This window comes from Archocentrus centrarchus, chromosome 7, assembly GCF_007364275.1.
Source record: "Archocentrus centrarchus isolate MPI-CPG fArcCen1 chromosome 7, fArcCen1, whole genome shotgun sequence".
NCBI classification, from domain to species: Eukaryota; Metazoa; Chordata; class Actinopteri; order Cichliformes; family Cichlidae; genus Archocentrus; species Archocentrus centrarchus.
In genome coordinates, this window is record NC_044352.1 from 17,165,210 (window position 1) to 17,180,906 (window position 15,697).

The 15,697-nt window shown below is 43.0% G+C and overlaps 1 protein-coding gene across 1 annotated transcript; it reads right to left on the minus strand.

Annotated features, from left to right (window-relative positions):
* Positions 1–878: 878 nt before the first annotated feature.
* LOC115783481 (deoxynucleoside triphosphate triphosphohydrolase SAMHD1-like) lies at positions 879–10,488 on the minus strand. The gene is made up of 8 exons (XM_030734314.1): positions 10,410–10,488; positions 9,470–9,652; positions 3,212–3,327; positions 2,005–2,031; positions 1,848–1,919; positions 1,550–1,654; positions 1,317–1,445; positions 879–1,148 (listed from the first exon to the last, which is right to left on the minus strand). Exons 1-8 carry the CDS (start codon positions 10,486–10,488, stop codon positions 1,104–1,106), a joined length of 756 nt encoding a protein of 251 aa, XP_030590174.1. The 3' UTR covers positions 879–1,103.
* Between the last annotated feature and the right edge of the window lie 5,209 nt (positions 10,489–15,697).

A 15,697-nucleotide genomic window follows, 5' to 3' on the forward strand; every position in this document is an offset into this window, starting at 1 on the left:
AGTTGGGACTGGTTAGATGTGGAGCCACGACTGTGTCCGCGAGCCGCTGACGTACTGGATGCCCTAAAATATCTCCACAGTGGACCCATTCGTATTCCAGCCCTCATCCCAGACAGATAAGCTTGAACCATTGTGCACAAAATCACACTACCCGGGTAGTTTTATATTTTTGGAGCTCTGAGCTATTTTTTTTATTATTTTGTGGACATTTTATAATCCATTTTTGGATCCTCTTTTTTTGGGTAAAAGACTGAAACAAATGTAAAGAAGGATTTAAAGGACAATACATGGTGAATATATAAAGTGTAAGGACTGAATTACAAGAACTGAACTAAACAAAGGGTTGCAGGAAAAGAAAGAAATTATTAATTTTTTTGGTATTCATTTGGTTGTTGAATAAATGCCGGCTTTGTTTACTTACAAGCAATTGTCTGATTTCATCTCACCTATACTCCTCCTTTAGGATCTAGAGTAGTGAGTGCGTGTATTACTGCTTTATACACGTTACATATATATATATATATATTCACAATAGTACACAACAAAAAGAGAAAAGAAGCTTAATTTTGAACTGACCACAAATCAGGAATAAACAAATCTAATCAAGAAAACAGCTGAAAGATTCTATTAACCTTTGGTGGATTTTCATTTAGAGACCCACTACATGATAGATAATGAATTTTCACACAATGAGAACATCACAACAGTATGCAATAAGTGGCTTAACCATATAAATCCAATTTGAGCTATTTGGTTTGATTATAGTCAAAACATATGATATATAGTTTAATCATAGCAATAAGTGATTTTAGATGGTCAAGATATCATTTCATGTTGATACCTCACAAAGTAAAATAGTAAAATAACCACATCACAGCCATGTCAATCATAAAGAAATCATTATGAGTTATTCAGTATGTAAATAATATGTTGATATTTGTGTTTCCAAACTAAATCACACAGTTAAGATTAAATGTAAAAACAAAAAAAAAAAGCACAAAAGATTCAAAATGCCCAAACTACTGTAACTTCCTGATACGATTCACTCATTTTTCAATCTCTTAAGTAACAAAAATCTTAATATCTGAATCTTTCATTCAGATTCATTGGTCAGTTCCTGCAGTTGCTTCGTCTTCTTCTTCGTAAACCTGTGTTTATACATAAAGTTTATTAGTACAAACATATTGACAGTTATGGAAGTGTAATCTGAACTCGGGTTTCTGATAAGACAGTCTTTAACTGCAAGTTGCACTTCCATCATATTGCTTGTTATGTAGTAATGTCTATCACTGCCATTAGATAGAATAAAGTAGTACCTCATAGTTGTTTTCCTTGCACCACTGATTGAAGCTCTCCTTCTTTTTTTCTTTTCCCCCATCCTCAGGGTTTTTCCAGTAAACCCTAAGGATTGTCTCAGAAAAGTACTCTGGGAGAAGCATGGACACCTGACATAAAGGACAGCATCATAAAAATTACACAATATTACACAGCCAAAATGGTCTTACAGAAAGAACACAGCTCGTGTAAAAAAAAATGTTGTAGTTCTGACCTTTGCTTTGGGGATTTTGAATGCCCTGTCAGGTTTCGTCTTTTTGTAGAAATATGTTTTGCTGATGGGGTCCGTGTTCTTCATCCCATAGTCCATAGTGATAGTCTAATAAGAAATGTGACAAAGAAGCCTGTGTTTATATTCATATGTATGACCTCTTTTACATCAAATAACTAACAGAACTCAAGATTTAGTAAAAAAAAAAAAAGTTAATGCCTTCATTATTTTCTTAAAATCTTAGTTATTATTTTGTTTTAATTCTTTGTTGTTAATTTGCTTGATTAGAAATAAAACTCACTTTAACTTCAAAGTTATCTTTGAAGTTTGAAGCGTCATCATTGAGTTTCGTTTTCAGACTTTCCTTCTCTTCCTAAAGCAAAGAGGAGAGAACATATGCTTTCAATGTTATGATTGTGTTTTGTTAATCTTTTTTTATGATCAGTTCTCATTCTTACCTCTGATATTTTCTTTTGATTTTGTTTCTTGAGATGAGAAAGGGAAAGAAGTGGGAGGGAGAAGACAGGAATTTATTAATATATTGGAAACACAGCAAAATACCTTTACATTAATCCACATGTTAGAAAGCATCTGTGTTTCCTATTTTTCAGTTTCTCTTTAAAACACATTTTTCCCCACCACCTAAAATCAAGCTGTTCCAACTCTTTCTTCAGAATACTTGCTTTACTGCATCCATGGAAAATGAAACAGCCTAGGCCTTCCTGGTTATGTGCAGTAAGGAAAGTAAGAATAGCTATGTTTGTTATATTGCAGTATCTCTGAGTGGGGAGCCTGCTTTTCCGCTTTATCCAATATGCTGAAAGGAAATCAAGCAGGTGCAGCAGTCCCTGTAGGAGCATGGAATGGCAGTTGAGTTTGAATGAAATGTAAACAATGGCCAATGAGTGTGTGGATACCAAAGGTGAGTATCTGTGTAAACAGCCCTGTGGGGCTCAGTCCCCATTTATATGGAGTCTGTAGGGTGGAAAGCTTTCCATTCAGATAGCTGTCTGTATGATTTCTCATTAATGTCAGTAGGCTATAGTCAGTCACACGCCATGTATTGTGTGTGATACTGATTTTGTCCAAAAACAAAGTTTGCATTTTTATTTTTTCAACATTGCAGATAACTATATATAAAAGACTCCCTATGGACTTAAGTCACTTTTGTCAAGCAATACCATCCACAAAGAATTCACATAATTACAATGACCAGGGCAATGACAAAGAGATTTTGGAGTGAGATTATGGAAGTGAAATCTGTATTTTATTTTAATAGCAGGTATCTATGAATCTCTGTGAATGCATGTGGTCAAGCTAGCTATGCTAGCTAGACACAACTTAACAGAATATCAAATTGTGTCTGAATGGAGTTTAAATGACAGTGACACTTTTTTCAACTACTTTTGAGCCTCTGAAAATGAAGGACTTCAAAATAGCTGATTCCTAAACCACTTAATTAAAGCTGAAATTCAGCATTTTAATCATTTGATTCAGTGATTCAGAATCCACTGCAGTGGTGTAAAGAGGCAACATTACAATGTGTTACTGTTCAAAAACCTACATACTTAATTTTATATTCTCGGGGTCATGACTGCAGTTCTCAGATAAGAAAACATCATCTTAAATTGTCAGTAGTCGACTTGTAACAAAAGCCTTACTCACTAGCTTTGCTTCACCCACACACCAGTACAGCTTCCGAGTCATGATCCTCTCTATAATCTCCCTGGCATCCTTCAGAGACTCTGAGGTGGATCGAGATATTTCTTCAACCACTTGATCTAAAGGGCAAACAGAGGAAACATGGACGATAGGTTAGTTTTAATAAACCAAAGAAAGTTTCACATTTTAATCAGTATTGTCTTAGAAATAAATTTACCCTACATTTTAAGTCATAAAAGAAACAATAACTATGTAATAAACTTAATAAGAGCTTTCAAAAGTTCATTACACTTTTGTATTGTATAGGATTTGTTGTCACATCACTACCATCATCACAGAACCCTATTTACAATAGTAACATTTGAAGCCTAAGCATTTATTCATCAAATATATTATTATTCCAAACTTCTCCACCTAACAGTTACTTTTAATAAATGATAGGGGTTTACACATTTGAATAATACGAGAAAGATGCTTGGTTTGATCCCGGGAGGACACCCAAATCCCTTTGGGATTGTGTCAGGAATGGCATCTGGGGTAAAAATAAGTGCTAGTAAAAATTAGTGCTACCGTTTATTTCTAAGGTGATAATACACATTAAAGCTCTGAAACTTTAAATGGGATCCATTTAAATATTTAACGTTAATAAAGATGCCGTGGTTCTGTGTTTTCTGATTTGGACTTTCAAGTTCTTTTTGTCTCTGTTTGATTCTTTGTTTATTATGGATTTTGCAGTTTTGGTACCTTTTGTATTATAATCCCTGATTTGGTTCTTGATATTTATATTCCTAGGGTTTTGGTTTGTTAGTTCTGTTCATGGGTTCTGGTTATGTTATTCTCTTGTGTGTTCTTGCATCACTTGTGTTTCTGTCTTCGTGTCACTCTGCTTCTCTGTGCCGTGCATTTAGTCTGTCTCTTTTCTGTTTTGTTTATCTTCTGTCTTTGTATCAAGTTCATGTGTCTTAGTCTGGGTCACAGTTTGCTACTTGGTGTTTTACTTTGGCAGTTTGTGTTGTTTGCCTTATAGTCAGCTTTGCTTCATTTGTCCTGTTAGTTAGATCCTGTTCAGCTGTGCTCCATGGTGTGTCCTATCTCCCTGATTACTCCGTGTGTTACATATTCTCAGTGTTTTCTTCACTCCTCTGTTGTGACGTCATCATTTGCTTCCCTCTCACTGTGTGCTCTCCGGTCTGTGTGTATTTCTAAGAGTCCTATTCCAGGAAGCAGGTTTAGCTAACAACTCTGGGTTTGTTTCAGAAAGAGAGCTAACTTCAACTCTGAGTCAGTTACCGGGGTAACAGACTCTGTGCACCTAAACTGTAAACTGGCAGGTTTTAGCCAACAAACTCGTCTTTCTCCCCTCCTGCTGCATCTGAACCACCTGTCTGACTCTCCGATTCATTTCCTCATTCATAAAGTCGCTGTCAGAGTGATCAGGGAGAAAAGGCATCTGCAGATGTTTTTACAAGCATTGAAATCCCAGTTAGATGTTAGTTTGGTGGCCCAGTGTTTTGTGTTCTTTTGGTTCTGTTTGCGTTATTACTCTGATTATTAGTTCTCTTTTGTATTGGTCCTCAGTTTATTTCTAGTCCCTTGTGTTTCCCTGTGTCAGGTCTGCGTCCTTGTTCCCGCGTCTACAATCCAGGATCATGGATTCAGATAAGGTCCAGATCCAGTTCAGGCTCCAGTTATTTCCCAGCTCATCCAGTCTGGATCTATTCATAATGGATTCATTTTTCCAACATGATCTGCATCCTTTAATTAAAATGTCTCATCCTCCCAAACCTGCACTGAAATATTTAAAACCTATAAAGCTGAGACATTCATTATAACATGTTTGCCTTTACTGGTAAAACTTTACATTCATTACAGACTTGGAAAGCTGCCCTGCATGTTTTCAGCTAAATATGAAACTATGACTGACCTCTGACCTTTAACAGTAACTCAGTGACACATCTCTGCTGTGGCTGCCAGAGAGCTGTCATCTATCAGTGAAGCTGATTTTAGATCAGATTAGAAAAGGTTAAACTGGGAACATTAAAGCAGTTTTTCTGTAAGTCTCATTACTCATTTTTATCCAGTAATGGCAGAAATAATGAAATTCTCAATTAAAGAAATGAATACAGTGAGGTTGCTTTTCTATCAATAGATTAAATTTTGACTGTATAATTATTTAAACAATTAAATGGTCATAAACGGAACTGTCATAAACTGCAGCAAAAACAGTTTTTATTAAATAAAAACTGACCTGAGGGCAGCTCCACCCCTCAGTCTGAGCTGTTTCTCCACTTTTTTTATCTTCACTTTCTGTCTCCTGCATTTTATCCATCAGGCTGCAGCTGAATAATTAGATTTTATAGATCAAATGTAAAATTAGGATTCAGCTTCATCTGATGATGATTCAAGTTATGTAAATAATGACAGCAGAAATTATAAAAGAAATTATATATTTTATAACAAACTTTTATGCTGTCTATGATGATGACAGAGTGGGCCAAGCTGATCAAAGTGACTCGTCATGCTTGTTAGGGATTATTTTTTTACTCAATGAATAAAAGGACAAATGTTTAAAAGTAAACTCCAGTAAGTTAATTAATAAACAGTGGATCAACCAAATAATAAACAATTAAATAATACGTTAGACAGAGAGCAAAAGACAAAGTGTCAGACTAACTTTTCTATCTCAGTGTATCTTATTATGGAGGTTCGGTTAAAACATCACCAACGTCACCATGTTCTGTTATTAATCTGGAGAAGATTGCTCTGTATGACAAATTAAAACATCAGGAAGATCTGCTTTATAGCTCTATCGCTAATGAGAGTAATCTGGGTCATGAAAAACCAGCTTGAACAAGACCGAATGAAGAAGGCCAACTCACAGCACCCAGAATCTGTTTGCTCATTGTAGCATGGATCATAACTATACACCCCATCGAGTGTCTGATCAATACTTTGACAGGAGACAGTGTGCAGATTTGTGTATAAAACCGCTGCTGTCTCACCAGTACTGCACTACAAACTTTTAAAAACATCTTGTTGCAGACTTTGTGCATCAACAAACAGTGATATGATACTATGAAAAATACTTACCGTATTTTTCGGACTATACGTCGCTCCGGAGTAAAGGTCGCACCAGCCAAAAAATGCATAATAAAGAAGAAAAAAACATATATAGGTCGCACTGGACTATAAGTCGCACTTTTTTTGGGGGGGGGGGGGGGGGGGGGGGGGGGGTTGATAGAATCCGAGACTCAGAGCACAAATTCCATCTTGAACGGCAATTTAAAATAATAATGGATTAAAGAACAGGACGAACACGGTTACACCTACGTTATGCTAACGTAGCACATTCAGCTACATGACGCACAACGAACACGTGTTCGGTATTGTTACGTTGTAAACACACTTCCAAAGTCGGCGATATTCACAACAAAGGTCGTCTTTATTAACAGAAAAACGGCTGCTGTAGGCCACAGCCACGCCAACCACAACTACAACAGCGGAACAGCAACACACACACAGGCAAGCTCTCGGTCTTTTTCTCTCTCTCCATGCTGCCTTCACGAACCTCCCGAACAGTCCGAAATCCCACAACATCAACACGCTCTCTAACTAAGAGAATCGCTACAGTATGTTAACGTAACATTAAGTTATTCAGATAGCCATAGCATAAAGAACATACTAACAAGTTAACCAAACCATCAATCCATTGAATTCTTCATCCTCGGTGTCACTTCTAAACAACTCCGTACACTCCATAGACGAAGCGCCGCTTCCTCTTCTGTGTCGCGTTAGTCAGACTCGTCGTCAGCTGCAGTTCCAATTATTCCAGCCTTTCTGAATCCCAACAGGATGGTTTGTCACTGAAGCCCATGTTTTCTTGATCCATCCAATGACTTCCAGGAAATTTGGGTGGCGCATTCCCCCAGTTGCCGTTAAGCTGTGCTCTCCATCCACTGCGCCCACAGGTTACGCAAGACTGCCTTAAAGCTGCAGTTCACGGAGATGTCAAGTGGCTGGAGTATTTTGGTTCATGTGTTATAAATGTCACATATACGTCGCTCCGGAGTATAGGTCGCACCCCCAGCCAAACTATGAAAAAAAGTGCGACTTATACTCCGGAAAATACGGTAAGTCTGCTATAGTGAAATCAAACTACAAACATCACATAGTTAAAATACATGTTCATAGACATAAAATAATTAAACATTTATAACATAAATTAAGTAAATCAAGTACAAACGATGGAATCAGCCAGAAAGTATGCAGTTTCGATTTAAATGCACACAATGAAGTTAATTCCACAGATGATACTTCTGGTTTAACACCTGGTCAACAGATGATCGTTTGACACACTGTTCTCCATTTCAAAAAGTGCACGTTCAGTATCATTGACCTCTCTTAACTCGTGAAGATAAGCCTCCGTAGCACCCATAAGCCTGTGTGTGTCCGGGGTGAAGCCTTCCAAACGGAGAATTTAGGGATAAAATGTCCATTCCAAAATCTTTTCGATAGGTGGTCATAATACTTGAAAAAGTAGTGCCTCTCTAAAGGAGACCCACAGGTGTGTCTTCTTTGTGAGGGGTGTGAGGTTTGGCAACCTGCGCAAATCTGTCTTCTGTGTTTTTGAATAAGCATGTTTAGAATGGATTTGACGGTGAGTTTCACAAAGTCTAACACGACCGCGTGTAGCTGACACGTCTCCACAGGAAAGTTGTGCACTTCCACCAGATCATACTTTTGTGACATTGTAAAATCCTCACTGTGCAAGCACTGCAGGACCAAGCTTATAACCTAACTTCTGGCCTTGTCCTACTGGTCATATGCAGGAACTGCTGTTTTATTCACACAGAGTACATGGCATGCGCCGAAGCAGTAACGGTGACCATAGGCCATTAGCGGCTACAGCCATCTCGGTCACGGTGTTCCATTACTAGCTAGCCTCCATACCAGACAACGTGCGTAATTCACATCTCAAACTAATAATATCTATGTTAGCAGCAAAACATAACTGACAACATTGTAACTAAGCACATAAACACCGAAATGAGAACTCCCATGATCCTTTGCTCTGACGAGGCCCATCCTTGACTGCCTCTAACCCTGTGTGCACTATGCAGACTATGATACAGAAAAAAACAAACAAACAAACGTATTTTAAGTTGTGATGTTTCCACAGCATATTTCTGTGCTGACTTTAGACTCTTTTTGCAGGCAAATGGTTAGAGGATATGCTCTATGATGCTGAAAGCTGGTATAAATGCTTTTGGGTAAAATAAAAAGTAGTTTAAGCTTATTTATCCAGGTCAAAAGACAGGCTTAACCATCAAGTTGTGGATTTTAAATCGTACACAGGAATGGCGGGTGGTCATAGGAGGGGGTGATACAGAAGATTATGGTGTCATTCAATGCACACTGTGGTTAAAGTGTGTGAAAAACGCATATCTTTAATGATTAAATAATCTTCTACACTCCTTAGTGTTTTAGGGAAATAGCTCCTGATGTTATTCAACTCCTCCTGTCAGGGGATCTTGTTGAGCTTACAAACAACGGTGCATGTGAAGTTTTTGTTTCTTTATGAATAAAAACAATTTAGGCCTCGCATGACTGAGACTTTGGGGCTTTTTTTTAGGTGTTTATTAAGGCCGTACATCTATTTGAGTAATACTAATCTAAACCTGTGATGTTTTACTTTATGTTCTAACTTTATCGAGTCAAATTTATAATGTTGGTGGATGATGAGAAACTAATGCAATAATACTTTTCACAGTGGTGACGGATTTATTATTATTATTGAATAAAAAACAGAGTATTCAGAAGTTTTAACTGTGGATTTTAAAAACAGAAACTAAAGTAACACACACTCTGGTAATTGGGGATGAATAGTTAAAGTGTACATGGGTGAGAGTTCACCTAATGAGCGTTGTGTGAGTGCCGACCTCTTTGTACCTGAAAATTAGAGTCAGTGTTTTTTTAAGAAAATGCAGATGTGATAACAAATAGAATACAAGAATGCTGTAAGAACTCTTTTTTTCCCTACCTTAGTTAGGAAAATACACAGCTATTGCTTTAACCAGAGTTTTTTTTTGTTTGGGGCACAGTATTTGATATTTTATGAATGAATGAAAAGATGTTTAAACATATATTGCACTGTGTAGAAGAAATCAGGAATATCCTGCTTACAGCTGTGCTGATCATGGCTAGGGTGTTTGAGTTGACATCCGTAGCATATCTCTTCATGATAGTTCTGCACGGCCTTACACAGAATGCGTAGTGTGGCGAGCTTAACAGCCGTGACCCCGCACCGCGACAGTTGCTGTTCAGGTATTTGGTGAGATGGTGGAGGTGAAGAAGTTGGAGAATCAGGAGGAGGAACGGCCATCACCCGTGATGGTTGTGGCGGTGGTGATGTTGGTGGTGTAGCAGGTGGTGAAGTTTTAACGTCTGGAAAACAAGCATCATTAGTTATCATTAATGTAATATACACAAAATACACAAACGTACCATTATTTATTTATTTTTCTTTAAAAAAGAAATGAGTTGCTATACAGAATATAATTTGTTTCACATAATTTTGTGTAAAAGAATATGCTTACCTGAATACATTTAAAAGACAGAGAGTGTAGCGATGCGCCGGAGTCAGTTAAAAAACTTTGGGAAAAAGAAACCACGCGAGCCTCTTCACAACCAGCATTTGAGACGGCCTTCCCACTACCCCTGTTTTATAAGAAGAGACCTTTTGTATGAGTGAATGATCCATTGTTTTGAAACCGTCCCAGTCCTTTTTTCACGATCCAGTTGTTTACCATGGAAGAATGGACCCTCCAACATGTCAGTTGTTATTTTCTGAGAAGTCTCCGATGGGAAAATCAGATTAAAAATAACTACAAAGCGAATTAAGAAACTAGCGCTGAAATGTGAAAACACTAAACACTACAACCATCTGTTGTCGCTGGGTTGTGGCGTTGTAAATGCGACACGTTGCTGAGTTGGTTGATGGGAAATGTAGTGGATGTCAGTATATTATTTATTTATTTATTTTAACACTGCATAGACTTTTAGTAAGACCGATTATGTAATTAATTTGTGTGTGTGTGTGTGTGTGTGTGTGTGTGTGTGTGTGTGTGTGTGTGTGTGTGTGTGTGTGTGTAAATAAAAAGCTGGGGGAGTTTCAGGCTGAATCTGCTAAGATATTTTTAACCTTTGATGTGGGCCCTGGGCCCTCCGGCTTTCTGTATGTAAGTGATGTAGCGTAACAGCCTAGTGGTGAACTCGGCCATTGTCTATTATTTCACCATAGTATTGTGGTGTGTGTTGTGTGTTTTATGCTCGACAGCTGAGCTCGGACATTGTCTTATTTCACCATAGTATTTTAATTAACCACTGTGTTGTCTGTTTTATGCTCGACAGGTGAGCTCGGATATTAGATTATTTATCTTTGTATTTTTAATTAACCACTGTGTAGCGAAATTGAACCTCTTTGATGACCATGTGGGAAAACCCCTTGTAAGGAGAGGCAGGAGGAAGAGACAGTGAAGTCGATTGTTTTGATCGGACACCTTGTACGTCATTATCACAAATCATCGCGATCACGCACGCGCACACGCACACGCACACGCACACGCACCTCTCATGCACGCACGTTGCTTTTTTCACACCTAGGTGTGAAGTGCCGCCTCCCTATTACTACTGAGGGGCCTGAAAGCTGAAGGCTCTGCCTCCCATTCTACTCTTAAGTATCCTAGGAACCACAAGTAAGAGAGCAAAGTGCTCTACTGGGGTGATATGGGAAACAAATGAGGCAAACAAATGAGGTAGAACTAATAACTGAAGGCAGGTGAAGGTTGTAAGACCTGACGACTTCTTCTTCGCAGCCCTCACCTAACCCCAGCAGACACTCTGCCCTCGGACGGCCACTCAGAAACAATTCAGTGTCAGTTACAAAACCTTTACTGGGAAACAGCTTGAGGTCCTTCATCAACCAACTGATCAGTAAGTGAAGAAAAGAGAACTTTGTAGCTGCTTCATCCACCCTGTTTGTTTCACACAGGGAAAAACAGCAGTACAGCAGTACGGAAGTTAAAATATGCAGATGAACTGTTAATACGAAAAAAGTATTTCTTATCCAGTTACTCGGGTAATTGATGGAATAATCGAATTGATAGAATACTCGATTGCTAAAATAATCAATAGTTGCAGCCCTAATTCAATTTGCAACATACTATAAGCCAATGCATCACCTTCTCACATAGGAGCAACAGGATTCAGGTGATAGAGTGGTTGTTGGAAGTAAAGTTTATTTATATAGCGCTTTAAACAGACAAGAAGTCACAAATTGCTCTACAATAATTAAAACACAATATCAAAAACAATACAGATAAAACACCATGTTAAAAACATGACATTACCATATTAAAAGAAAAAGAATAAAAATAAAGTCAACAGAAAGTCTGGTTAAACAGAAAATTTTTCAACTGTTTTTTAAAAGATGCCACAGAGTCAGCTAAATGGAGATGGATTGGTAAACAGTTCCAGAGCTTTGACGCCACTGCCTGAAAAGCTGTGCCCCCCAGTCCTTAGCCTTGTATGTGGGGCAACTAAAAGATTTCGATTTTGTTGTGTGAGACTGTTGACTTATGTAAAATTAATCCAGGCATTTAAAAACAATTTTTAAAAATAATAATAAAAGATCGGTATTGGCAGATATCCAAATGTAAAATATCGGTATCGGACATAAAAAAGTGGTATCGTGCCATCCCTAGTTTATAATTTATGATTTTAACATGACACATAAATAGAATGAAAGGGTTTAGTTGTACCAGTGCACTATAGAGGGGATTCCAAGTTTTTGAAGAGGTCAGACATGTTGTGATGTGGCTCACAGTGATAGGAGTGAAAGCAAATTTTGCCTTATCAAACTGCATGAGAAGAGTCCTGTTACTGGGAGATGTTAGAGTGAGCAAGACCCCAAAAAACTTTTGTTCTCAGGTTACCTGAGTTTTCTCAACTGCCTGCTGGTCTAATGCTGAATGTGCACGTTTGACCATTTTTTGGGAAAGTAACCAGCAAGACTTCAGTTGTCATTCAGAACATTTCAGATGATAGTGTCACCTTGCAGCCATTAGGGAGATTGTCATGGATCAGCTGTGTGGCAGGAAAGAAGGGGACCCCAAGGCAGACGAGGTAAATGGAACAGACAGTCTTTAATTGGCAAAGTGCAGGACGGAACCAGGAACAAAACCAGAACTCAAAACCAGGACAAAAATGAACCACAGAGGAACACAGCAGGGGAGCGAACGACGACGACGCGACGAGGACAAAGTGAAAACACCGACAATATAAACACAGCAGGTAATGGGCAAATGGGAAACAGCTGGGAGGGAAACACAGGAAGCACAATTAAACCAAAAGCGCACAGACAAAAGACCTACCAAAATAAAACAGGAAAGAACCTAACAGAGTACACACTGGCTGAACACCTGGGAATACAGACACCGAAGGATAACCGACACCAGCACAACAGAGCACAAGGGAACAGAAACAGTGAAACCATAATAAAACAGAACTAAATCACCGGAACATAGAATACTGGGCCACCGGCCCAGGACCATGACAGTACCCCCCCCTTAAGGGCCGGCTCCCGACGGCCCACAACAAGAACAAAGAAAAACCAAAACCGGACCAGGGCGGGAGGAGGGGGAACCGGACGGAGGGACCGAACCAAACAAAACCCAGGAGACAAAACAAAACAAACCAGTCCAGGAACTAAACAAAAAACAGGACCAAAACAAAAGGCAATGGCACAGGGCCGAAGAGCGCCAACGCTCAAAATAGGGGTCAGAAAAACAAAAACACAGGGCCCAGGAAAACAGTACATAGTGTCCAGGAGGACCCACTGGGAAATCCCAAAACAAAAAAAACACAGTTCAGGGGCCACACAGGCCAAGGGCCACAAAGCAGAGTCCAAACGAGGGAGGCTGACCGCGCTCCCAACAGCGGCGGCAACGACGAGGAGAAGGCACTGGAGGCCGGCCGCGGGGCATGCGGTGGCGGAGACGGGCGACCTCAGGCTCTGGCGTGGAACCCTCGGGCTCTGGCGCAGGACCCTCGGGACCCTCCGGACGCTCGTGCTGAGCGGAGACCCCCAACGGCTCGGACTGAGCGGAACCCCCTGGCTCCGGCGCAGGACCCTCTGGCTCGGGGCGCTCGGACTGAGCGGGACCCTCGGGCACGGAGTGCTCGGCCTGAGCGGAGACCCCCAACGTCTCGGACAGAGCGGAGACCCCCAACGGCTCGGACAGAGCGGAGACCCCCAACGGCTCGGAGTGCTCGGACTGAGCGGGACCCCCTGGCGGCTCGGACTGAGCGGGACCCCCTGGCTCCGGTGCGGGACCCTCTGGCTCCGGGCGCTCGGACCGAGCGGGACCCCCTGGCGGCTCCGACTGAGCGGGATCCTCCGGATGCTCGAACACTGGATGCGCAGGCTGGGGCTGCTTTGCAGGGCATAGGTTAGGTGAGTCTGATGGCGACAGGGGAGCTGACTGGGACTCTGACTCAGAGACCAGGGACTCTACAGCAGTCGACGGGAGAGACTGGGGCTGAGACAGAGACGCTGCTGAGACTGACTGGGTACCTGACTGGAAAGGAACTGGAATCGGGGAAGCTGACACTGGGGAAGCTAAGGGAACCAAAATTACAGAGGGAGCAGGAGCTGAGCGGACTGTAGAGGGCCATGGTGCCGGCTGAGTGGGCGTCATCCTGGGCAGCAGGGGCTGCTCAGGGAACAGTTTGGGTATGTCAGAAGATGGCTGCGTGGAAGCAGGCCGGGAGACGACTGGCTGCGTGGAAGCAGGCCGGGAGACGACTGGCTGCGTGGAAGCAGGCCGGGAGACGACTGGCTGCGTGGAAGCAGGCCGGGAGACGACTGGCTGCGTGGAAGCAGGCCGGGAGACGACTGGCTGCGTGGAAGCAGGCCGAGAGCTAGGGAGATCTGGCTGCGTGGAAGCAGGCCGAGAGCTAGGGAGATCTGGCTGCGTGGAAGCAGGCCGAGAGCTAGGGAGATCTGGCTGCGTGGAAGCAGGCCGAGAGCTAGGGAGATCTGGCTGCGTGGAAGCAGGCCGAGAGCTAGGGAGATCTGGCTGCGTGGAAGCAGGCCGAGAGACAGAAAGAGCAGACTGCGAGCTAGAGAGGGCAGACTGCGTGGGAGCAGGCTGCGAGCTAGAGAGGGCAGGAGCTGAGGGAACTGACTGAGAGGGCACTGAAACTGCTGACACTGGGGACCAAGGAAGAGCGACTGGAGCTAGAGCTGACTGAGGGCGAGGGAGAGCGACTGGAGCTAGAGCTGACTGAGGGCGAGGGAGAGCGACTGGAGCTAGAGCTGACTGAGGGCGAGGGAGAGCTGCTGGCTGCGTGGGAGCGGACTGAGGGAGAGCCGACTGCGTGGAGACTGACTGAGAGCTAGAGAGAGCTGACTGCGTGGAAACTGCCTGAGAGCTAGGGAGAGCTGAGGCTGAGGGAGCTGATGCGGGGAGAGCTGGCACTGGGGAAGTTGAAGCGGGGAGAGCTACAGAGGCTGACTGAGACTGAGCGGTGGCTGGAGCTACAGCTGACTGAGACTGGGAGGTGGCTGGAGCTACAGCTGACTGAGACTGGGAGGTGGCTGGAGCTACAGCTGACTGAGACTGGGAGGTGGCTGGAGCTACAGCTGACTGAGAGACAGGCTGAAGAGGCACTGTGGACGACACTGAAAACTGCTGTGAAGGCTTGGACCTGGCTGCCCCCACCCGCGGAACAGGAGCGGGTGCAGAGGTCAGCCCGTCCGTGGCTGCCCTCACCCGCGGAACAGGAGCGGGCGCAGAGGTCAGCCCGTCCGTGGCTGCCCCCACCCGCGGAACAGGAGCGGGCGCAGAGGTCAGCCCGTCCGTGGCTGCCCCCACCCGCGGAACAGGAGCGGGCGCAGAGGTCAGCCCGTCCGTGGCTGCCCCCACCCGCGGAACAGGAACGGGCGCAGAGGTCAGCCCGTCCGTGGCTGCCCCCACCCGCGAAACAGGAACGGGCGCAGAGGTCAGCCCGTCCGTGGCTGCCCCCACCCGCGGAACAGGAACGGGCGCAGAGGTCAGCCCGTCCGTGGCTGCCCCCACCCGCGGAACAGGAACGGGCGCAGAGGTCAGCCCGTCCGTGGCTGCCCCCACCCGCGGAACAGGAACGGGCGCAGAGGTCAGCCCGTCCGTGGCTGCCCCCACCCGCGAAACAGGAACGGGTGCAGAGGTCAGCCCGTCCGTGGCTGCCCCCACCCGCGAAACAGGAACGAAGCCATCAGTCTTTGAACTCCCAGTTCTTTCTGTGGCTAATTTCTTAGGAGCCAGTTCAGGGGTGTCAGAATGACAGACCTCTATGACAAAGGCCCTAACTAGGGCAGGAAGAGAGTCCAAAAGCCAGGGATGTACTGACAACAGATTACGTAGCCTCTGCACTATAGCTTCCTTTTGC

Coding starts and splice junctions, on each gene's coding strand:
- LOC115783481 (XM_030734314.1), bottom strand. CDS start 10,488: ATGGCCGAGTTCACCACTAGGCTGTTACGCTACATCACTTACATACAG. Junction 1,655..1,847: donor AAGATAACTTTGAAGTTAAA/GTGAGTTTTATT, acceptor ATTTCTTATTAG/ACTATCACTATGGACTATGG. Junction 1,149..1,316: donor GCAAGGAAAACAACTATGAG/GTACTACTTTAT, acceptor GTATAAACACAG/GTTTACGAAGAAGAAGACGA.